The sequence below is a fragment of the Scophthalmus maximus genome, chromosome 4 (genome assembly GCF_022379125.1).
Source record: "Scophthalmus maximus strain ysfricsl-2021 chromosome 4, ASM2237912v1, whole genome shotgun sequence".
NCBI classification, from domain to species: Eukaryota; Metazoa; Chordata; class Actinopteri; order Pleuronectiformes; family Scophthalmidae; genus Scophthalmus; species Scophthalmus maximus.
This window is the reverse complement of record NC_061518.1, coordinates 1,569,781-1,594,770: the sequence shown is the minus strand read 5'-3', so window position 1 is coordinate 1,594,770 and position 24,990 is coordinate 1,569,781. Positions and strand designations below refer to the sequence as shown.

At 47.4% G+C, this 24,990-nt stretch overlaps 1 protein-coding gene across 1 annotated transcript in view; it reads right to left on the bottom strand.

Moving 5' to 3' along the window:
- adamtsl5 (ADAMTS like 5) overlaps positions 1-21,510 on the bottom strand; it is a 32,508-nt gene extending 10,998 nt beyond the window's left edge. Inside the window, exons 1-6 of the mRNA XM_047331492.1 lie at positions 20,751-21,510; positions 9,830-9,905; positions 5,423-5,601; positions 4,244-4,304; positions 2,925-3,030; positions 1,444-1,571 (exon numbers count right to left, since the gene is read on the bottom strand). Of these exons, the coding sequence (XP_047187448.1) occupies positions 1,444-1,571; positions 2,925-3,030; positions 4,244-4,304; positions 5,423-5,601; positions 9,830-9,905; positions 20,751-20,770 (570 nt within the window). The 5' untranslated portion in view covers positions 20,771-21,510. The remainder of the gene's footprint in view (positions 1-1,443; positions 1,572-2,924; positions 3,031-4,243; positions 4,305-5,422; positions 5,602-9,829; positions 9,906-20,750) is intronic.
- Positions 21,511-24,990: the final 3,480 nt, after the last annotated feature.

Below are 24,990 nucleotides of genomic sequence, written 5' to 3'. Positions count from 1 at the left end.
TGTGCCTGAAACTTACTTCCTGTAACATGGTGACATCACCATGTTACGGACGTGCATAAGGCAGCTCTACTGGCGAGTCTGACACGCCCCTCCCCCCCCAAGTAACCGGGGTACAGAGAGAGCGAGAGAACTTCCTACATACGCTGGATGCGGTCGACCAATCACAACAGAGAGGAGCCAGCTGGCCAATCAGAGCAGACCCGGGCTTCATCGGGAGGGAGGGGCCTTAAGAAGACAGGAGCTAAAACCAAGTGTTTCATTGGCTGTGAAAGAGGAGCTGCAGGAAACTGATGTGTTTACTGAACATCAGAGCATGAAAACCCTCTCAAGTCAAGCAAAAAAAAAATAAAACGACTTCCCCGCTTGCGATGGGCATTTTCGCAAAGTGGAATAAGATAATTAGACAATTGCCGTAATTGAAGAAAAATGTGCTTCAACTTTTGGCAACTAGAAAAATAAAGCAATTAACAACACGGCAAAATTAGCTGCGAAAAGCGCGCGCACACACACACACGCACACACACGCACACACACACACACACGCACACACACACACGCACACGTGTTGCGTCCACATGTGTTCAGCACAGTCTGATCTCAATTTGCGACCCGCAGGCCTCCTCCAGCTGCAGGCCGCATCTGCTTCCTGTTTCAGGACCAGTGCAGCTCTGACCTTGGCCGGTCCGAGTCTACGGCCCATAAATCCACTTATTTACGTTGCCGTGACATACGTTAGCACACACACACACACACAAACATATATATATATATATATATATATATATATGTAAACACAGACACGCATTAATCCTCTGTCAGCTGGGTGTAAAAATAACTTGCTTGTCCCATCCCGAGGCAGATGTGTCTACTTAGCGTTATGTTCGGTATGTACGACATTAGTCTGCATGTGCCCGAGGGACTGAAGTTCATTTCCACATGTGTGAGGGGCGAGGAGGGGACGGGGGGAGGCAACGAGCTGCGATCCTGACCGGAGGCCGCGGTCCACACACTGGTGAGAATACTGTGGCCCTAACACACACGCATACACACACACACACACACACACACACACACACACACACACACACACACACACACACACACACACACACACACACACACACACACACACAGAGTTCACGTCTCCAGATGGGTTCAGTCCGAGCGGTCGACATCACTCACACGACAACAGAGCCCGAATAAAGAGGAGAGAGAGACAAGCTTTCGGCTTAGTCGATCCACATCAGGCCAAAAGAGAGTTTGGAGGCGTTAAAGGGGCAGCAAGTGATTTTGGAGAAAGCTTTTTCTGCGCATCGTGCTCACATACCGGAGGTCGCGGGTTCGCGGCCCAAGCAGTTAAATCATAACATCATTACCCCTGAACCCCCAATTGGATAATTACAGTATAGATGAAGAACAACGTTAACACACACACACACTCACCAGGCAGCGTCCGTTGACACACACCGCTCCCAGCTCCTTGTTGCAGGCCGTCCCGTCGAGCACGCGGCCAAAGTTGTAGTAGAAGTTGTGACCCAGGGCCAGACAGCTCAGCTCGCAGGGGTCAGAGCCTGCGGGACGGGGGAGACACTCGCGGTCAGTCAGTGGTCGGACGGTAGGTTTTATTGTGGGAACAGAGGCGAAGCAGAGGGACAGGGGGGGGGGGGGGCGACACTCATGGCACAGGTGGGATTAAACACCCAGCATGGCCTCGTCGTCATGGCAGCCGGGAACATTTACCACATGACTGCCACCAACACAGAAACTGAGCGGCAAGCTGGAAAAAAACACAAACACACACACACACACACACACACGCTCTCTCTCTCTCACACACACACACACACACACACACACACACAGACACACACACACGCTCTCTCTCTCTCACACAAACACAAACACACACACACACACACACACACACACACACACTCTCTCACACACACACACACACACTATCACACACACACACACACACACACACATACACACTATCACACACACACACACACACACACACACTATCACACACACACACACACACTATCACACACACACACACACACACACACACACACACACACATACACACACACACACACACTCTCTCACACACACACACACACACACACACACTATCACACACACACACACACACACACTATCACACACACACACACACACACACACACATACACACTATCACACACCCACACACACACACACACACACACACACACACACACATACACACTATCACACACACACACACACACACACACACACACACACATACACTATCACACACACACACACACACACACACATTCTAAACCCCAGCTGGTAATTTTTTCAGATCTGTGCACCGACAGTGCGTTTGGTTCGTGAGCCCGGGGCGTGGGTGTGTTTCATTTACATGACTCACACTTGACTCCGGTTGAAGGATTCACTTAATACTTGACTTTGGAGTCTTGAAGAAAAAACAGCTCAAACCAGCTTCAGTATTTTTAGGTATTCTGGGGTTTCTGGCAGAACCGTGATGAGAGCAGAGATCCGTCTGTTTTTACTTTCACCTGCTACTGTTTCTTTACAGCATGAAGATACATGGTTGTATTAATCATTGGCGATGCTGAAGATCAATACGCAGAAATGATAAATCAGATTTCTAATTCTTTTGTTCTAGCATCAATGCAGTGAAGTACACTATACTGGATTAGACCCATCCGCTTTTTCTCAATTCAGGATCGTAATGTAAAAGTACAAACGCTGTAATAGAAGATCCCTGACAGGTTGGAAAATGATTCTGGTTGTTGGCAGTTTCTGGACTTGATTTTGGATCTCGAGACCATCGTGTGTCAAATCTGCACCACACAGTTGTGGAAAACTTTGTATCTCCAGTCGGTTCCGTCTCACTCACTCACCTCCGTGAAACGTCGACCATCGGAAGGAGTTTCCAGTCACTAAGGGCCGGTTGTTGAACGCAGCACACTGCATCTCTCTGAAGTCCTCGGAGCCGGGGGGACACTCCTGCACACACACACACACACACACACAAGGACACACACAGACACGGACACACACACAGACGGACACACACACACACACACACACACACACACACGGACACACACACGGACACACACAGACAGACGGACACACACACACACACACACACACACACACACACACGGACACACACACACACACACACACAGACACACACACACACACACACGGACACACACACAGACGGACACACACACACACACACACACACACACGGACACACACACAGACGGACACACACACACACACACACACACACACACACACGGACACATGTATTAGATTGTGAGAACGCTGTTTTTATTCACTTGAGGTTTAATCTTAAACATATCTACCTCAAACCGAACCAATAATAATCGTATCCAATTATCACAATTCTTAACCCTGAAATCAGTTCTTGATGCCAAAACAAATGTTTAATCTCGTGGGGAAACCCCAGTTGGTCGCAGGGTGACACAACAGATCTATTTTGCAACACAAGAGCTTTGTGTTTCTATCCTGGAGTCCGACGGAGGAGCAGTGGGTCTCGTGGGGTTTGTGTCGACACGCCGCACAGATCCAGCGTGCTTCAACACGCCGCGGCCCACCTGTGTGTCTTTCCCTCAATCCACACGGGACACGGGGGCTGGATGTCCAAACACACACACACACACACACACACACACACGACACACACACACACGCACACACGACACACACACACACACGACACACGCACACACGACACACACACACGCACACACACACACACGACACACACACACACGGCACACACACACGCACGACACACATACACACACACACACGACACACACACACACACGACACACACACACACACACACGACACACGCACACACACACACACACACACGACACACACACACACGCACGACACACACACACACACACACACGACACACACACACACACGACACACACACACACACACACGACACACGCACACACACACACACACACACACACACACACGGCACAGCCGCGAGGTCTGACTGGCGGCGGCGCGGGGACGCAGGTGAACGTGTCGGAGAGAGTTCCAGATCTCCCCGAACAAAGGGCCTTGATGAGCGACTGGTGGAAACGTTGCTGAACAAAGTCAGGTGTTTTCATACAGAGTGCAAAAAAAAGGAAAAGAAACCTGCTGCTGAAATGACCTTGGTGTTGCAGATCTTGTATTGTCTGGGATCTCCTGCACACGGTCCGCCCACTGGGTTCCTGCGACGCAGAACAGAGAGGCTCATGGGAACACGCGCGACAAACAGAGAACCTTATCTTCGGCCTCGACATCTTTCATAAAAAGCAACTGCTTGTCTCTATGTTCCTGTGGACAAAAGTGTCTACAACAGATAAACGTAAGTAGTTTAACATTGTCAGAAGCTCTGATTGGCTGTAAAATGCTGATGCTCATGTAACTCCTTTGTACGAGAAGATATTAAATCAATACATCAGCTAATTTTATTGGCAAATCCCAACCCCCTGCAGAAACTGGCTAATATATATATATATATATATATATATATATATTTATTATATAAATATATACACATTTATTTTTTTTGAATAAAAAATATATAAATCAGAAATATATATAAATTTCATATGCACTTGTCAAATTTCTCTCAGCCATTATGGATCAGTTTGACAGGCATTAAGTCATATGGTTGAGAGAGTACAGATCATTTAGTGTAGATATCTCATATACATATATATATATATATATATATATATATAGATATAGATATATATATATATGATATATTTTTGTTCCGTCTATATCTACTCCAAGACTTATGATGTATGAGGTGAAACGTATAAAGACGCAAAGTGATCAAAAGTGAAGAGGCAGCAGACACTAGGTTAAAGAGCAGGTCACAAGGAGCGAGGGGGGACGGCAGCGCCATCTGACAAAAGGGCCGATGGTTAGAAACCGTCCAAGAAATCCGACAGACACTTTTGTAAGAATAATGGGAAAAGAGAACTCAAAAAACAGTGGCATGATGATGTGACTTACGGGAATTGTGTAAAATGAATTCACATATAGAACATACTCAGACAGAGACAGAGGGTTTCCATGGCGATATGGCCATTCTATCTGTGAGATGACGACACGTGACTCTGAGAGAGAGCAGAAATAGGGGATTTTTTTGGGAATGCCATGCACTGACCACTTGTTGATCTCCTCAATATCGAGCTCCTCGTAATAGATACTTGTGCTTAAGAAACCCACGGACCCGGTGGACGCGTGCTGCGTCACCGTGCGGGACGGGGGGGGGGGGGGTTATCTATAAATTAAATGCATTATTATTATTATTATTATTATTATTATTATCTACCTGGTGATGCAGGTGCGTGTCCTCACTGAGGCTCCGCCCCCGCAGCTGCGGGAGCAGACCGACCAGACGCCCCACGCCGCCCACTCGTTCCTGAAGTGCAGCTGCCGTCGAGCGCGAGCCGGACGCCCCCCCGACGACGAGGCCTCGCCGGACGGACCCCACGCAGAGACCCAGGACGCCTGAAGGGGCGAGAGGACACGGACGTCAACAACCACTACTTCAGAACTCTGTCAGAACCTGAGCAGAGGGAATCTGACTGGGACTGAAACACCGGCGGATCAAGGAAGACTTACTTTGGAAAATAGGTAACGTCCAATGAAAGAATTGCACTTTAAGGGTCAGTGAATGTTTTGGTGGTTGGATTTTCCTTCGTTTGATTTCTGTGTTAAAATGCTAAAATGAAGATTGAAAAAATTTGGTCAAAGAGGGACGAGTGAAATTTGAAAAATGGTTTGATTTTCATCTTCTATTTTGAATAACAGAAAAAGAAAACCCCTGTTTTTCTATATTTGGTCATTTACAAGGCAAAGAGACGACGATGAGGTTAACTTCTGACTCAGAAGTTAAGGGAGAAGTTAAGGGGAAATTTAACTGACAACGCTGAGCGACCTGTTCGCTGTATAGAAAGATAGAAAACCACTGTGGATAGACTTGTCAAGTTGCACTGGACTGTCACAGACAGACCAAAGACTCTTTAAGACATACTTTCAGATTTGTGAAACATTTATTCTATTTGTGAAAATGCACAAAACTTAAAAAAAAAGAAGATATTTCACTATAAATACCCAGTTTCTAAAAAGAAAATCCAGTGACCAAAACACACACACACACACACACACTGACCTTTAAATTGACTTTTACAACTTCTAACTCACATTACTTCAAATTCCTTTGGTAATTCCCCTCAACAGTCATTTTACTGTTGACGAAAATTGAGGAAATTCATAAAAAATAAAAAATAATGCAGAACAGGCAACGTTTTGATAAATATCACTCACAGCAGTTTTGATCTTGTGCCACTTTCACAAAAGACTGTCGACGTACAGTGTGTGTGTCTGTGGAGACGTGAAGCTGCGGAGCAACACGTCTCTCGGCCTCATCCGTCTCACTCTGCAGCATCACTCGCACCAGTTGTCCGGCACTTTCAGAGCTGCCAGGTGGCAACTGGCAACTGTCAGCAGCAGCTCGCGCTCACGATCACACAGTGTGTGTGTGTGTGTGTGTGTGTGTGTGTGTGTGTAACAGAAACTACAGTGTTGACAGGACATCATTTGTGAAAGAGGGAGGCGGAAAAAAAGAGTTTGTCGGGGCAAGTTGTGATGTGTGAAACCCACATTGTTCATACGCACAAATGCAGCAGGCTGGAGAGGAGCTGGTACATAACGTATTAAAAAAGAAAGAATCCTTGTGAGCCTGGTGGATCAGGATCATCGGGGCCAAACAATAAAAGTGATTAGAGAAATCTCAATGGTGCTGCTCAAACACATTCTTTGCCCCGGAGGAGGAGCGAAACTGGCAGCACTCACACACACACACACACATGCACATACACACACACACACACACACACACACACACACACACACACACACACACACACACACACACACACACACACACACACACACACACACACACACACACACGCACACACACACACACACACACACACACCGAACAAACACACTCTTTAACTCTTTAAACACACACACACACACACACACACTCTTTAACTCTTCACACGCACTCTTCAACAATCCCGCTGACCTTCTGTCAGGAGCAGCTGAGTCACCTGGAGGATCTGATGTGCAAAGACGAGAGTAGTCGCTCGGGCCTGATGTGACTGAGAACATGTGCACAACAGAACCTCCGTCCTTCCTTCATCCACATGCAGATTTATGCAGCAGGATCGTCCACGGTGTAATAAATCACATCATCTACTGTGCTAGAATTAAAGCCACATTTCAGGAAAACACCCTGAGGATTTTGATTTTTGTATCCCCCCAGATTAAAACAAAACAAAACACTAATTAGATTTCAGTGGCCTAAGGTCGAAGGTCAAGATGACGTCATACAGCGGGCTATTTGGCTAATAACTCAAGAATGAATGTGAATACATTCTGACAATCCAAAGGTCACGTACATGATGTGACGCGATGTTTCTGGCGAAAAAATTCAACGCCATAATTCTGGAATGTGATCGTTCTTCCTGCAACTTGACCGGTTACCACATGGTACTCGTTTTATATCCTCATTCATCTCGACGATACGATACTAGGGTCCAACAAACAAACAAACAAACATCTCCGCTGTACAGTTGTATCGTTGTCAGTCGGACAAAGATCATATTTACTGTAAGTTTGTGTTTCTGTGGTCACAGCAAGAGTGGGGAAAAAAAGCCAGAGAAACTGAGGCTCTCTGACTTTGTGACTCAAACTGTGCAGACACACACACATACACACACACACACACACACACACACACACACACACACGTACACACACACGTACACACACACATGTACACACGTGCACACACACTCTGCATCATGTTCCGCGGTGGGGTCACCTGAGGTCGCCCTCATTAGTGTTGCTGCTGGTCAAATTAGCGTTGATAACAGTCGGAGGTGGGGGGGGTGGGGGGGGGGGGGGGGGGGGGGGGCTGGAATTCGAGATTAATGAAAGCGACTTTTGACCTTTACAATTCACCAAGCCCAGCCCCCCCGCCCTCTCTTCCTCCACATGACCAGGAAAAAACATCTTTCCTCATGTGCTCGTGTCTGAAAAGCGACCGGCCGACAGGAAGTAATAAATATCAATCTATTTCCATAACTTACAGTGATGTCAACGTATTTACCATGTAAACGTGTCATACAAGAACTTTCCCTGAATTTAATCTAGTGTAGAATAACAACAACGACTATTAGAACCCGATCGATATGGATTTATTTGGGGCCGATATCGATATTAGAGACAAACAACTGCCGCTGCTGCAAAAACAATCCAATCAGCTCGCTCCCCTGACCTCAGCCGTCAGCTGACCCCCATTCACATCTGACGCCCGGTCAAAGAGCCGTGATTGGTTCATTATCCAAAACGAGCAGGGGTTTCCCCACGTGGACCCGAGAGCGGCAAGTGAGCTTAATCACAACATTTAACTCAACTGTCAAGTATAAGAGAGAGAAGAGGTGGACGTGTGTGTGTGTGTGTGTGTGTGTGTGTGTGTGTGTGTGTGTGTGTCGTCGACGTCGTCCAGACATTGACTTTGTGTATTTGCACAACACGAAGGTTGAAATTACGGCTGCCGCCTGAATTATTGTTACAACTGCACTCCTCAAAGATCGAAATACTGTCAAATAAATTCAAATACGTCAATACTTTACTGCCACATCAACAAAGTCCGTTGGAATTTTTCCTCGGCGAAGTCAACCACAAAAAAAAATAAACAGACTCAAAATACATCAAGGACCATGAACATAAACTCCAACTCCCCCAGACCATGAAATCTGAGCCCTTGAAAAGAGATGAATGATAATAATAATAAATCCTTGTATGAATTCATCAACTGACAACATAACTGAGATTTGTCCTCAGAGACGAACACAAAGAAAATAACTAAATCTGAAGCTCTTCGGAGTTTTTAAGCCTTTTTTCGATCAGGAGGAAGTTGTTTCCAACAAACAAGCTGCAATAAATCCACCGTCAACTTCCTGCCCAGCAGCGAAGAGGCAACGTGAGCAATTGACCGATAAGTCAGTCCACAAAAAAATACACAAAATAATACTAAATATAGAATATTTCTTCTTCTTTTTCCTTTAAACTAAGAAAGTTAAAGCTCCAGTGTGTAATTTAAAAAAAAAAATTCTGGCCGCATCTGGTGGTAAAGTTGCAAACTGCAACCAGCTGAGCGACGGACAGGGGACACTTTACGGTGGCGCACCGCTGATTCCATTTTCACGTATTCTGTAGCGTTTAGCTCAACAACCGTATTCAACATGACGCAGAAACATGGAGACTCACACGGAGGTCGGTCGACCTCATGGAACTATATCTAACTCATAAAAGAAGACAGAGTGATAGACAATATATTCAACTTCTGTGAATAAGTTCTTCTAAATATTACACACTGTAGCTTTAAAAAAAACACAACACTCTAAGATATTCTCCGGTTGTCAAGTCGACCGTAAACTGAATATCTTTGTGCTTGGGATGATTTATGATCAGACACAACAAGACGTCACCACAGATTGTGTAAAGTATGGTAATAATAATCAGCAGGTTAATCAATAAGGGGAAATAATAACTCTAAATATTGACTGTAAGTAACTGTTGACTGTCTCTTTGCGACTGGCTACTGAGAACGTTTCCTCTCCAGAAATCAATAAGTCCAGGAGGTTTCTCCACTCACGCTCTGTGGGGGGGACGGGCAGACGGGAGCGGCGAGCAGCAGGACGAGGGTCAGGGCCTGGCGCAGCGTCGGCTTCCTGGAGACACGGGGAGAGAGAGAGAGAGAGACAACGACATCAACGTGGAGACGTCGTACGGTATCGTCCGTCTCGCAGCCGCAAGGTGCTGGAAGAGAAAAAGAACTGGAGAGGAGACGGACAGAGCGGACGCCACCGACACGTCCGACAGCGGAGGGTCTTCAGGTCGTTGATAGTATCCACATACAAGCCGCCACGACACCGTGAAGCAGGAGCCAGGGGCAGGAATGCCCCCCCCCCCATCCTGCAAGTGTCATTAACTCCCCCCAACCCCTGACCAGGGCCCCCGCCTGCCCCCGACAGCGTCTTATTAACTGTCACCGAGCCAGGGAGGGAGGGAGGGGGAGGGGGGAGAGCCCCTGTAAAATCACTCATATATCATCGTTCCCATGAACATAAACACATCGTACGTCTGTGATGAAACACGAATATCTCGCCTGTTGACGTGGACAACGTGCGTACACTCAGGTGTTGGGAGCATCTTGCGTCATACACAAAACCAACGAGCAGCGTCCACGTACAGAAAAGTACAGTAAAGAACCCCGGTGTGGTTGTCACGCCAACCACTCGGAAGGAATGTTTCGTCTTGTCACCGGAGCAGCCCACATTAATAACCCCCCCTGCCAGACTATACCCCGGGGTTAAGGTGGGCTAGCCTGTTTGATACCCCTGGGTATATTCTAGGGTTAGTCCCAGATTATACTTCTCTTGTCCAGATTATACTTCTCTTGTCCAGATTATACCTCTCTAGTCCAGATTATACCTCTCTAGTCCAGATTATACTTCTCTTGTCCAGATTATACCTCTCTAGTCCAGATTATACTTCTCTTGTCCAGATTATACCTCTCTAGTCCAGATTATACCTCTCTAGTCCAGATTATACTTCTCTAGTCCAGATTATACTTCTCTAGTCCAGATCATACCTCTCTAGTCCAGATTATACCTCTCTAGTCCAGATCATATCTCTCTAGTCCAGATTATACTTCTCTAGTCCAGATCATACCTCTCTAGTCCAGATTATACCTCTCTAGTCCAGATCATATCTCTCTAGTCCAGATTATACCTCTCTTGTCCAGATTATACTTCTCTAGTCCAGATTATACTTCTCTAGTCCAGATTATACTTCTCTTGTCCAGATTATACCTCTCTAGTCCAGATTGTACCTCTCTTGTCCAGATTATACCTCTCTTGTCCAGATCATACCTCTCTTGTCCAGATTATACTTCTCTAGTCCAGATTATACTTCTCTAGTCCAGATTATACCTCTCTAGTCCAGATTATACCTCCCTTGTCCAGATCATACCTCTCTTGTCCAGATTGTACCTCTCTTGTCCAGATTATACCTCTCTTGTCCAGATCATACCTCTCTTGTCCAGATTATACCTCTCTAGTCCAGATTATACCTCCCTTGTCCAGATCATACCTCTCTTGTCCAGATTATACCTCTCTAGTCCAGATTATACCTCCCTTGTCCAGATCATACCTCTCTTGTCCAGATTATACCTCTCTAGTCCAGATTATACCTCCCTTGTCCAGATCATACCTCTCTTGTCCAGATTATACCTCTCTAGTCCAGATTATACCTCTCTTGTCCAGATCATACCTCTCTTGTCCAGATTATACTTCTCTAGTCCAGATTATACTTCTCTAGTCCAGATTATACCTCTCTTGTCCAGATTATACCTCTCTTGTCCAGATTATACCTCTCTAGTCCAGATTATACCTCTCTAGTACAGATCATACCTCTCTTGTCCAGATTATACCTCTCTAGTCCAGATTATACCTCTCTTGTCCAGATCATACCTCTCTTGTCCAGATTATACCTCTCTAGTCCAGATTATACCTCTCTAGTCCAGATCATACCTCCCTTGTGTTTTTCATAAATAAGGAAACTCTGGGGGGAATAATAGCAATAAAATATTAACGATTAGTTATTGCTAAAACAACACAAGAGGCAGCAGAGATTGGCTCGTGGAGAAGCCGTGCACAGCGAGACACTTCCCAGGTGCTACTGTGCGGGATGAGACCTCGTGCTGACGGGCGTGTTTGTTTTGCGAGCCGGCTCGTCTCCGTCTCTCTCCGCCCTCCGGGGCGATTCTCCCCGTGACTCATCAAAGGGTGAGTGCTTTTTTTTTTGATGAGGTTTTTTCTGAGAAGTGCCAGCGGCTCCAGGAAAACCCCTCGGCGCTCTTTGATGACTTCCTGGCACCGCTTCGCTCTCAGTGTCTCAGTGTCACAATGCTTTTCCGTCTTTCATTGGATGGGACACTTTAGTTCACTCCGACTCAATCGTCCCTATTCCCCCCGTACCCCCCTCGTCCTCCGTCTCTCTTATCTCAAAACACGCGCACGCGCTCCCCAGCTGTTTGGGAAGTTGCGGCTCCTGGCCCCGTCCCAGGTCAGTAGCTGCCCCGTCCAATTAGACGATGCACGTCCTCCCCTTGCCGCCCCCCCCCCCCCCCCCGAGCTCCGAGCTGCCGTCCTGGCCGTACATGGTGGAAATGAATATCTGCGGAACAAAGAAGGTCACGCTGACCAAAAGAGGAGAGGAGATTAAAAAATCACCCGGACTGATGCAACAGGTTTCCACGGAGACTTTCATTTGACTCAAAGACCGTCGAGCGCCCTCGGCCGGAAATCTCGCCCGCTATATTGTTTCACGTACGGCATCTATTAATATTCATAGATCTGTCGGCAGGATGTTAGACTCTGTGTTGAGCCCGGTCCGGCGGTCTTGTCTCGCATCACGTCGTACTTGTGATAAACAAACGCACCTTAAAGTGACGATGGGTTCGTCTCAAGTCAACGTGAATTTATTTCTGCATGAATCTTTTCTTTGACCCGACCTGAAGAGTCTAAACATACATGCATGAGAATTAACTTAAATACAGTGATTTAAATATTTCTTTATATATTTTATGTTGATAAAAAGATAATCTGTTCCCATTACATTTTCTTCAACATGTATCCGCTGTTGCAAAAATAGTTAAATAATAAACTATTTTTAATGATTTCTTTATTATTATTTATCCAAATGCAATAAAATATTTCTAAAATACACACAGGAGGATTTTTACGTAACGGTCAGTTGACGTAAAATATTCGGAAAAATTTTTGATAGAAAACTTATTTTTACGTTTTAATCTTTCACTTTGTTCCTGTGATTTGAAATTACAGAAAAGATTAAAGAATGACAGAAGCGTGTCATCGACGTGATGTATAATGAATCTGCTCATGATGGGACATGAGAAACACGAGAAAGAACTTTTCTTTTTCTTTCTTTCGCACACATCCGGACAAAGGAGTGGATCCAGGAATTCATTTTTAAATAACTTTCTTTAACATGTGAGGGTTTTTTTGAACATTTTTCCCGGGGAATCATTCATTGAATTGAATTGAAAATGTGTTCATTCCGAAACATGTAAAGGAAAAAGAACGACAAAAGTGGACAGATATAGAAAAAGTAATATTCACAAACAATAAAAGCATAAAGCAAAAGAAACTGTCCAAATGCTTTACATGTTTTTTTTGGATTCAAATAAAAACCGGGCATGTTAAGAATGATGATATGCGTGAGTGTGTGTGGACCGTGCTCACACACACTGTACAGTGTGTGTGAGCACGGTCCACACACACACACTGTACAGTGTGTGTGAATCCCGAGCGCCGACGTTAATCCACCGCGACAGAGTCGTTTCTCTCAGTTTCACTCGACCTCCGGTTTGTGTCTTTGAACATGAGAAGGCGTCGGCGCGGGTCAGCGGCCGGGTTGGCCCCCCCTCGCCGCCGGGGGGGCCCCCGCAGAGGTGAGCAGGGGTCAGGCCGCCTCCTCCGCCCCTCATTAAGACCGCAGCAGCACAGTGGAGCGCAGCGCCGGGGGGAAGGGAGACGAACACGGACGCCGTCTGCACCAGAGACTGACGCTAGTCGCTCTCGTGATAAAGATCCCGACACGCCCGGCGAGTCCAAAGATCTCATCGTTAGACAAACAAGCCCCAGAGTGAGACTCTGAGCTTCTACTGGATCATGGCTGAATCATAACGTACAGAGACGGAGTAGAAATGACTCGTTTCATAAAAACGCTGAGATGAAAATCAAAAGTCGAAACTCAGGAACTAAAGGAATTTTCAGTTTCATGGTACTTTTATTTTTAAAAGTATAATTAAATTGACTTTACTTCTGTCAAACTTGCCTTTATCTTTAAATCTCCTTCATTTTTCTTTATCTTGTGCCGATATGAACAAACTGGAGACGAGAGAAGAGATGAGATGCTCAGTTTGTCTTCACAGTTGTTGTTTTTTTACTAGAACTAACTTATTAATAAATCGAATTGATAAGTTTTGAGTCATTCTCTGGTTCCTGATTCTGACATATGAGGATTTTCTGCTCGTCTCCGATTCATATTGTTATAAGTTGAACATGTTTGTGATTTGTGATTGTTGGTCGGATAGAAACGAGCAAATTTGAAGATGTCCCCCTTCGGCTTTGAGATTTTATAATCGAAAAATGACCGATTAATAACAAACAATCGTCAGTTTGATCGATAGCGAGCAACCTGCGTGTTCGGCTGACAACTCCAGGGCTGGTTGAAAGTTTTGATTCTTCATTTGTATGTTGCAATAGAATGGAGACAAATTCAAACTTCATAAATACATTTTTTAAATTGAATCGATGGATGAAGTTGATCGACAGAAAATCAATGGCCAAGAGTTTAAAATGAATATTGTTGAAGACGTTTTGGACAAAACAAGACGACGCCGTTAACGTCTGAGCAGCAAAATGTCTAATCAATAAATCAATGAAATAATTTGTGTCTTCTGAACATTTGCCTTTGTCTTTTCATGAACATCTATCCCGCTGCTGTGCGTAATCAGATTCAGATTTTCATTTCTGTTGGAATAAAAATATGAATTTAACAAATGATAAATGGACACCACTGATTGGTCCGACAGGTGACACACACACACACACACACACACAACCGTAGCGTGCAGGTAGTCTGAAGCTGCGCGGGCTAAACGGCGCCGCAGGTGAGAATGTGACCTTTGACCCGCGACACCTGACGGTGTTTCTGTGTGGTGACCCACAGGCGTCCCGTTCCCACAAGCGTCCGCACACCCACAGCGTTGGGGAAAGCAATACGTCCTCCAGCCGTGGGGGGCCGGTCTCGACCTTTGACCCCGGCCCAAGAGATTGAGCTGTGCCGACCCCACCCGGCACAGGGGGAGAATACGCCCGGTGGTGGTGGGGTCTGACGCTCACATGGAGCGCGCCGCAGAATGAATTGACACAACCTTTAACAGATGCTCGGTCGGGAGGCGGCGAGGTCGCCCTGTGACCCCCGGGGGTCGGTATTGTCTGCAACACTCGAGGGGGCTCGGCGGCCCCCGGGCACAAGTGGAGGGTCTTTGTGCCTCAGGCAGCTGCTCCACTTGAAGATGTCGTAAAAAGAAGAAAAAAACTTTTGTGGAGCAAAAGAAATCAAACACACCCGCAGAGAGAGAGGGAGAGAGAGAGAGAGAGAGAGAGGGGGATGGAGAGAGAGAGAGATAGAGAGAGAGAGAGAGGGGGGGGGATGGAGAGAGAGAGAGAGAGAGAGAGAGAGAGGGGGGGGATGGAGAGAGAGAGAGAGAGAGAGGGGGGGGGGATGGAGAGAGAGAGAGAGAGAGAGAGGGAGGGGGATGGAGAGAGAGAGAGAGAGAGAGAGAGAGGGGGATGGAGAGAGAGAGAGAGAGAGAGAGAGAGGGGGATGGAGAGAGAGGGGGGGGGATGGAGAGAGAGAGAGAGAGAGGGGGGGATGGAGAGAGAGAGAGAGAGAGAGAGAGAGAGAGAGAGAGGGAGAGAGAGAGAGAGAGATAGAGAGAGAGAGAGAGGGGGATGGAGAGGGAGAGAGAGAGAGATAGAGAGAGAGAGAGAGGGGGATGGAGAGAGAGAGAGAGAGAGAGAGAGAGAGGGAGGGAGAGAGAGAGAGAGAGAGAGAGAGAGAGAGAGAGAGAGAGAGGGGGATGGAGAGGGAGAGAGAGAGAGATAGAGAGAGAGAGAGAGAGAGAGAGGGAGGGAGAGAGAGAGGGGGGGGGGATGGAGAGAGAGAGAGAGAGAGAGAGAGAGAGAGAGAGAGAGAGAGAGAGAGAGAGAGAGGGGGATAGAGAGAGAGAGAGATAGAGAGAGAGAGAGAGGGGGATGGAGAGAGAGAGAGAGAGAGAGAGAGAGAGAGAGAGAGAGAGATAGAGAGAGAGAGAGAGGGGGATGGAGAGAGAGAGAGAGAGAGAGAGAGAGATAGAGAGAGAGAGAGAGGGGGATGGAGAGAGAGAGAGAGAGAGAGAGAGAGAGAGAGAGAGAGAGAGAGAGGGAGGGAGAGAGAGAGAGGGGGGGATGGAGAGAGAGAGAGAGAGAGAGAGGGGGATGGAGAGAGAGAGAGAGAGAGAGAGAGAGAGAGAGAGAGAGAGAGAGGGAGGGAGAGAGAGAGAGAGAGATGGTGAAGACAGACGTTGCCGTCTTGTTGCCAAACTGTCTGGACGCGGCCTCTTTCTCAACTGTGTCTTCCCTCCTCTCCTCTCCTCTTCTCTTCTCTTCTCTTCTCTTCTCTTCTCTTCTCCTCTCTTCTCTTCTCCCCTCTTCTCTTCCCTCCTCTTCTCTTCTCTTCTCTTCTCCTCTCTTCTCTTCTCCCCTCTTCTCTTTTCTTCTCTTCTCTTCTCTTCTCCTCTCTTCTCTTCTCCCCTCTTCTCTTCCCTCCTCTTCTCTTCTCTTCTCTTCCCTTCTCTTCTCTTCCCTCCTCTTCCCTCCTCTTCTCTTCTCTTCTCTTCCTCCTTCCACCACAGGGAGAGACCAGACCTGAAGCACCGTCATACCTCAGGGATTATGAGCTTATCTTTTCACAGCCACTCTGACTGAGGCGCACGGACGTGTGGGCTGGTCCTCGACCTCCCACCGTGAGAAACACGCAAGACGTACAGGCGAGCGAAACTGTGACGGAAAAACAACAACAACAACAACAACAACAACAACAACAACTAATGGTCCAATGGCAGAAATCCCAGATCTGCGTCGAGACCAAAGATCAATTGTTCTTTGGCGCGGTGCCGACGTGTCCATCATAGTTCATGGGAATTTTCTTTCACAGGGTTTGTTCAAACCTCCTCCTCCTCCTCCTGATGATGATGATGATGATGATGATGATGATGATGATGATGATGATGACAGAGCCCAGAAAGACACCAGTGGGTCAAAACAACACGGAGCACTGATCCTCCTTTGGAAATCAAGATTTCATAAGTACGAGCTTCTCGCCGTGTTCGTGCGGAGAGACACAAACAAGCCGAGCAGTAAAGTCTTATCAGGCCGAACCTTGACACCAGACAGCGTCCAATCAGTGCGATCGCACGGCTACACCAAGTAACCAGGGGCAACGGTGACCGTGGACGATAAGGGATGAAAACACACAATTTTCTCTCCGGGCCCCGAGAGCTCACGGCACTGACAATACACCGAACACAGGCAAACTGAGGAAAACATCTTCATCCATGTGACGACACGTGCGCAGCGTTTAGGAAAAACGCGCCGCAAAACACCGCAACGCGTGTTTCCAGGGGACACTTACAAAGTGACGCACGCGTCTGGGCGCGCTTTGCTGTCGCCGCGGCGACGTTAAAGGTTCCTCTTTCCGTCAGCGGCGCCAGACAGCGAGGTCAAGCGTTTTTTAAACGTGCCAACAACTTCACTTTTAAGTGTCCTCTGGAAACACTTCCGCTTCGTTGCGGTTCAATTTTCAGCGCGTTTTCTAAAACGCTGCGCACGGGTCGCCACATTGATGACGACGTTTTCTTAGTTTGCTTGTGTCCTCTCAACCGCACACTGTCATTAGAAAGCACCGAGGGGGAACGAGTGCAATGCGGCTATTTTTTGAACCCGTCGACTTCCTCGTTCATTAACGGCGCTGACAATAAAGGCAAGTGATTGACAGGTGGAGAAAAACAACTCATCAGAACAAACGAGTGAATTGGAAAATATCTTCCTCTTGGGGAGTTCGCTCATCCGATACGCGCGGCCCCGTTTAGAGCTCTACAACTCCCAAGATGCATTCTGGTATCAACCAGCCAATCACAGAGCGTCACAGCTGTTTGGTGCTGGACGCTCATCAGGAGCTGAAGATCACATTGTGACGACTTCAGTCTGTTCTCTTTCGGACAAGAAGCAGGTGAGGGATTGTCATGTTCCGCGCGTCGCGACGGACTTGGTCTCCAACGCTCTCCGAGGATTCTGGGTAGCACTTTGTGGATTAGTGATTTTCATCCTCTCATCCTCAGTTACTCAGCTGAAGTTTCACCTTCAACCTTCAAGAAACGTTTCGTTCCGACTCCTAATGTGGATCAGAGGCTGCGAACGCATCTGGGACGTGTTAAAGTCGGAGCGGCCCGCGATGGTGCATCTGTGAGAAATGAACTCTCTCCTGCACATAAATTCACTCCCACAGCGTAAAAACAGTTTTTAGCTTGTGGGCAAACTGGAGGAAATGGACACTTGACAGAGTTCTTTTCTATTTAAATGCTGATGTCCTGGCTTCTGGGTCCACAGGGGGAAAGGAAAAGAGTCGAAACCCCCGCCCCCCCCGGGGAGCGAGAGTGACATCACCGTGTGTGTAACATCAAATTAGAGCTTTTTGAAGCCATATGCTCAGTGTTCCATGGTAAGTAGATTAAATCTGTTCACGGGGCTGATGGCGCCTTCCCCAAAACAAACATTCCTCCGACCAGTTATCAGAGAGAGAGAGACACACACACGCACACACACACACACACACACACACACACACACACACACACACACACACACACACACACACACACACACACACACACACACACACACACACACACACACACACACACACACACACACACACACACACACACACACACACATTCGTCCTGACAACATCACATCACCCGCAGCCCATAAAAGGAGAAGAAGAAGAAAAATACACGCTCGAAACATCTTAAGGGCAGAAATGTCAGAGGAAGTAGATCCGGGGGGGGGGGGGGGGACCGGGGGGGGGGGGGGGGGGGGGGGGGGGGGGGGGGGGACGCAGTCGAGGTCACTTGACGTCGGCCTCGCGCCAGAACGACTTTCATGCGATTTCACTTGTCGCGGACAAACTTCCAATGTCGGTGTCGAATCCGATCCCGTCGTCTCCGTCGTTCGGTGTCGGGCGGTGATCCGATTGAAACCAACCGTGTCCGATGTTATCCGTGTGTTGATGTTATCCGTGTGTTGCAGCGAGTGACGTGAACGCTGTCGACCAGCAACAGGTGGAGCTCTCTCCAGAACCAAACAGGAAGCAGAGGAACGTTTCTGCGTGCTCCCGTCGTCTCCACGTTCTGCGGCGGCTTCTCTTCTTCTTGTCGGCTTTTCTTTTCCTGTACAAACCATCGCGCACACACAAAAGGGCCCCGGTGGCCAACTAATCGAGGAAGGAATCCAGCTGCGGTCTTGTAAACGGTGACCCTGCAAGACCCCCGAGTCGTAGACAAACTTCCACTGTCGGTGTTGAAATCATGAGAGTTTTGCTCGAGTTGCGGCGCGGCGCTCCCGTCGTCTCCATGGTTTGGTGTGAGCTGGTGATCTGAGCTGTTTCAAGTCTTTTTCTTTTCCTTCGTGTTTGATATCGTCAACGACCAGTAGGGGAGCTCTTTCCAGAAGCAAACAGGAAGCAGAAAAGCGCGTAGGGGGTCGGGGGAAACGCGCGCTGCAACGCCGCAGGGCGGTTTGGAAACTACCCGGTTGCGTGAACGGGGACGGAGCGGCCGGGGTCGTTCCCAAACCGGAGTCGCCATGCGGCGTTGCAGCGCGTGTTCCCGTCGTCTCCACATTCTGCGGCGTCTTCTCTCTTTCTTGTTGGCTTATATTTCCTGCACAGACCATTGCACACACACACTCGGGTGCCTAGTGGCTAAACGCTGTCGTTGGCTGGACTGCGACTAAAACCTCTGTGACCAAAGGCACGTTGTCTTTCAGATGTGAGAGGGCGTCCGACTCAAGTCCTTTAGAAGTCTTTTCAGTGTCTTCTCAAAGTCGCCTAGTGTCCGGGAGGCGTGAATGACACGTTGTCTTTGGATGTGAGCGGGCGTCTGGGAAGCATCACGTGTGTGATATGAAGAGTTCTGGGACATTTAGGAGGCAGGATCAAAAAGCACTTCACGCACACTTGTATAGCAACGGACGAGGAGGCCCGGCCGCCTCCTGTGTGTGTGTGTGTGTGTGTGTGTGTTCTCATGGTGCAGGGATGGGATCGGATCAAGTATGAGCAGGGGGTGTGTGTGTATATATAGACGGTGACATTTAGGAGATAAAAGGTGGTGCTGCGGGAAGGTGGGGGAATGTGGAGCCGAGCTACGGGAGGATTACCTCACCCCACAACATGCAGGGCAGGAAGTGGCCTTCACAGCAAGACTGGATATGACTGACACACACACACACACACACACACACACACTGCAGATCTGCAGCCACAACAGCAGGAAGGTGGAGGAGGAAACCTTCTTGTCTTGTGATGAAGTGAAGTGGGCAACAGGAGCAAAGAAAAAAAATGGTTTCCAGTAATAAGGAAAACCTCTGTAACTGTCCCTGGAATGTGTCACCTCCCATCCCGCACCGTGGCTCCGCAGCTCGACCCAAAGGTAAATATTGAAAGTGGCCACATGTTTCCTCTCAATCACACGAACAAACACGAGGAAAAGAAAACTCAGGAATTTATCACCTTCTATTAAGAGAACTGGGCGATTCTTATGAATCATCTCGACGCGCACACACACACACACACACACACACACAGCCAGTCGGGGGGTTTACCTGCTCAGCGGTGAGGACATGGTATAGAACCGTCGAGGTGTGGTGACTCCAGGTGTGTGTGTGTGTGTGTCACAGTCGCGGTCAGGTGCAGCTCTGTCCGCGCGTCATGGTGCGGCACGTCGCGGCTCCGACGCACGGCGCGTAAAGGCCGCGGGCTGCTGCTGCTGCTGCTCCGACGCGCGGACGTGACGCCAGACACCTTCCATTTATCCAACTTTTCTCCCGGACCTTTCTTCTTCTTCCTCTTGTTCTTCTTCTTTTAGGGAAACTTGTTTTATTCTCTCCCTCCGCCGCAGATCTGCTCCATCCAAACCGACGCGTCACTCAGCTCCCAGAACACAAGACGACCAGTGACGCATCATCTTCTTCTTCTTCTGCTGCTGCTGCTGCTGCACATTCAGGTGCAACAAACTTTTCCTGTCTCTTTTTAAACAAGTGAAGGAAAGTTTCTTCTCTTTCTTCTCTCCGTCTCCAAACCATCAGCTGCGCGTCACATCCAAAGTTACTCCAAATGGGCAAACGATGTCAAAGGTTTCCCTTCAGTGTGTGTGTGTGTGTGTGTGTGTGTGTGTGTCGCGTCCAGCCAGGTGATCCTCACTCCGACAGGTACCTGTAGCTCCAGTCCTTGTGACTTTTCCCTCTCGGTCCAAAACACCGGTTGGATGAGCGGTGCAGCGCGGAGCAAGAGTCCGGGACAGAGCGGATAGATCCACCGGCAGCGCAGCACCGTCCCTCGACTGTGTGTGTGTGTGTGTGTGGTAGAGTCTCTCTCTCTCTCTCTCTCTCTCTCTCTCCACCTGCGCGCCACATTCCTGCGGTGGCCACGCCCCTCTCCTCCAATCACAGCCCAGCAGCTCAGAGGCGACGCAGCGTTTCCTACAAATGAAAAGTAAAAATCTGCATTTTGGGAAGTCGTTAAAAAGAGAAGTTTTGTTTATAATGAATCTGCTCATTCTGTATCAAATGATCCCCGGAGACAGTAGATTTAAATCTCATGACAAACCCCTGACTTATACATGTTTAATCTCATTATCAAAATTGGTAGATTTCACTTTCATCATGAAGTCCTTCCCAAACTTTAACAGTCAAATGATATAATTTCACTCATGCATGGAGACATGAGCCCCTGACCAGAAACAAAACAAAAAGTTGTTTTACTTTGAAGAGTTATTTTCTATGACCCTGGATTAAGTATGACCTGTTGTTGTAATTTATTATAATTAGATTTTCCCTCTATCTTATTATCCTATTATCATCTCTCTGTTGCAGGTCATCTGTCTTGTTTTTGTTATTTTGGATGTTTTTTTATTAATCCATTACAATCAGAACAAGAGGAAAAAAATGAAGTAAATAAATGATGAATAATAACGAAAAAATTAAAATAAGAAAAAGGCAATAATAACAATAAAAATAATAAATATAATAACACTAATGATAACATTTAAAAAAAATAGTTTAAATAAATAAATAAGTAGAAACATTGATTGTCTGTCTTGTTGCGTATTACTTGTATTTTGGGCTTTGACAATAGAGTTAAAAACCAAACAAAAAACTAATCATAGCAGCTGGAAGAAAATCTATAAAAGAATACAACATTAGAACAATCGCTCAAAAAAACTATGTTTCCATAATTTACAGGAACAAAAAACTGCACTGTCCAGAAATGCGTAAAGACCCAGAGCGACGCATTTCAGGTTACAGGTCCCGCCCACACATGCACCCGACCAATCACGAGTCAGTCTCAGCTGTCAATCATGACGTCTCAGCCCCGTTTTTATATCATCAAATAACTGATGAAAAAACCAAACTGATCAGAAACACGTGAACAGACAGCTGACGTCTACCTGTCCCATCTGCTGAAATGGAGGGGGCGGGGCTTAGGACCTTTACTGCAGCCAGCCACCAGGGGGCGATCGAGATGTTTCGGCTTCACTTTGAGCTGAAAGCATCTTTGAAAACAATTATTTAAAGGGGCAGTCAGCGATTTTGGAGAAAGATTGTTTGTTGTTGATATTTTTTTCGCCGCACACTAAACCAAAATATTTGCTGAATGTTACAAAAAGTGTTTTCGATTTAAAATCGCTTAACTGCCCCTTTGACGTCCGCTTAGATTTTTGGGTTCTTTTTTTTATTTTGCTCGTTGGATGATTTCTCATCAGTGTCTGGAGGTGAAAGGGAACAACTTCATTTAAATTTGTAAAGAAGTCACTCAAGCTCAGAGTTTAGTCAATATTCCTTTTTAAAATATTCCACTCTTTCTCCGGGACCAACAATACTTTTCTTTAAAAAAGTGAATCTTTCACTGTTAAACTGCAAAACACAAAAGTATGTGTTAAAACATCACCTGCTAAACAGGAAGTTTGCTTTAAAAAAACCTCATTTCAGCCTTCAAAATAAAAGCAAAACACGCGTAACAAATGACAGAAGGCGGATATATTGATTCACAACCCTAACCTTAGCCCCTGAGGGTCTGATCAGACAGGTTCAATATAAAAACACCTGTGCGTTAGCGCCACCATGTGGTCACTTATTACACTTTTTTAGATGCAATGACGCATATCTCATGAACCGTGCGACATATCAAAACAATATTCTCACCAGGTATTGGTTGGATGAAGTCGGTTGGCCACGCCCATTCGTGCCTCTGAAATCTTTCGCCATTTACGATTTTGTGCTAATCTTGTTTTGCGCTTCTGTTGGCACATGGTTCATCTAATCTTAACCAAAGTTTGTACAAACCATATTCTGATGAGCTTGAATAAAACATTTGATTCCGCTTTTTGTCACAACACATCATTCATCTGTAATTGTTCACCAAATATCTGAGGGGCGTGGCCTTATGTACTCTAAGGGACGTAACTATTCAACGCTACACTCGATTGGAACCAAACTTTGGTTTGCTCTTGTACATACGGCCCCCCTGCACAAGTGTGTCATTTCAAATAATTATGCCAGCAGGGGGCGCTACTGTGTTATCATAACCTGATATTTCTACGATTCCTTAGATTAAATGAAACTTGGTACGCACGCTCCTCATGACAATGCGCGTAGCATAAAAAAGACGTGACACCAATAGCTCCGCCTTGTGGCCGCTAGAAGAACTCCGGCGCGCTATTCACGAACGGCCATATTTCTGAAATTGAGTACGCTAAGGTCTCCGGACTTGACGCTCGTACGAACGGGGATGCTGAACGCGTTTGTCGCACGCTCAGGCTGTGCCGTGCGATGCATCGCAGCAATCGGCATCCACAGGCATTCACACGCATCGCAGGATATGCATTTCTAGTGAAATATTACAATCCAAATATCAATAATGATCTAATATCCATATGTAATAAAGCAGCAGGTACTTACTGTACAAGCTGATGATTCATTCAACAGTTTTTTTTCCCAGTGAACGTAAATTCACAGTTTTCTCTCAAACTTTTAAAACATGTATTTATCACGTTCATGTTTTTTTGAGTACAATCAAATAGTGAAAAATTAAAATGAAGTCTCCATGGTGCCGCTCACTCTTCCCTCCGTTGGCCTCCTCCTCCCAGGGCTCCGACCTCATCGGTTCACCCCCCGCTCACCTTCACCAGCCGACTGCTTCAGGGAGACGAAGCTCCTCGTCATCGACGTGTCGAGACACCGCTCCGTGTCCGCACCGTGCTACGATCCTTCCATTTCACCGAGGCGTCTACAATGTGCAACCGTGTCCCGTGGGCATTTCCTTTGTCTCTCAAGTGAGCTTCACGTATGAAGTGGAACCCCCCCCCCCCCACGTCCTAAGAGAGGGTTTTGTTTCACAGTCTTGTGATGCAGGCGAGGCGGCGACGCGCAGGTCCTCTCCGGTTCCCTCCATGATGGAGCAGCCGCGCGACCTCTCCGTGACCTCAGAGCGCCGTCGCCACCGAGCGCGGCCCCCAGGCCCCGAGACTGTTCGTCTGAGCGCTGCTGCGGTTCCAACGCGCGACCTTGAACTCTCGACCGGGGCCGAGCAGACGCGACGCGGCGCCGGTTGGTCCACATGGAGCGGCGTCAGTCAGGCCGTCGGCCTCTCAGTCTCCACCACCACGAGCCACTTGTTGGCCATGTAGCCGGTGCGAATGTGATTCTGGATCAGGCCACTTGTGATGTGACCCTGCACTCATTGCAGACGCCACGGGAATAAGTCACAGTGCCCCTGTTGCCTCGCAGGGCCACATGAGCCTGCGGCGTCGCGAATCTACCGGAGAGCGGCCGACGGCAGCCGCGG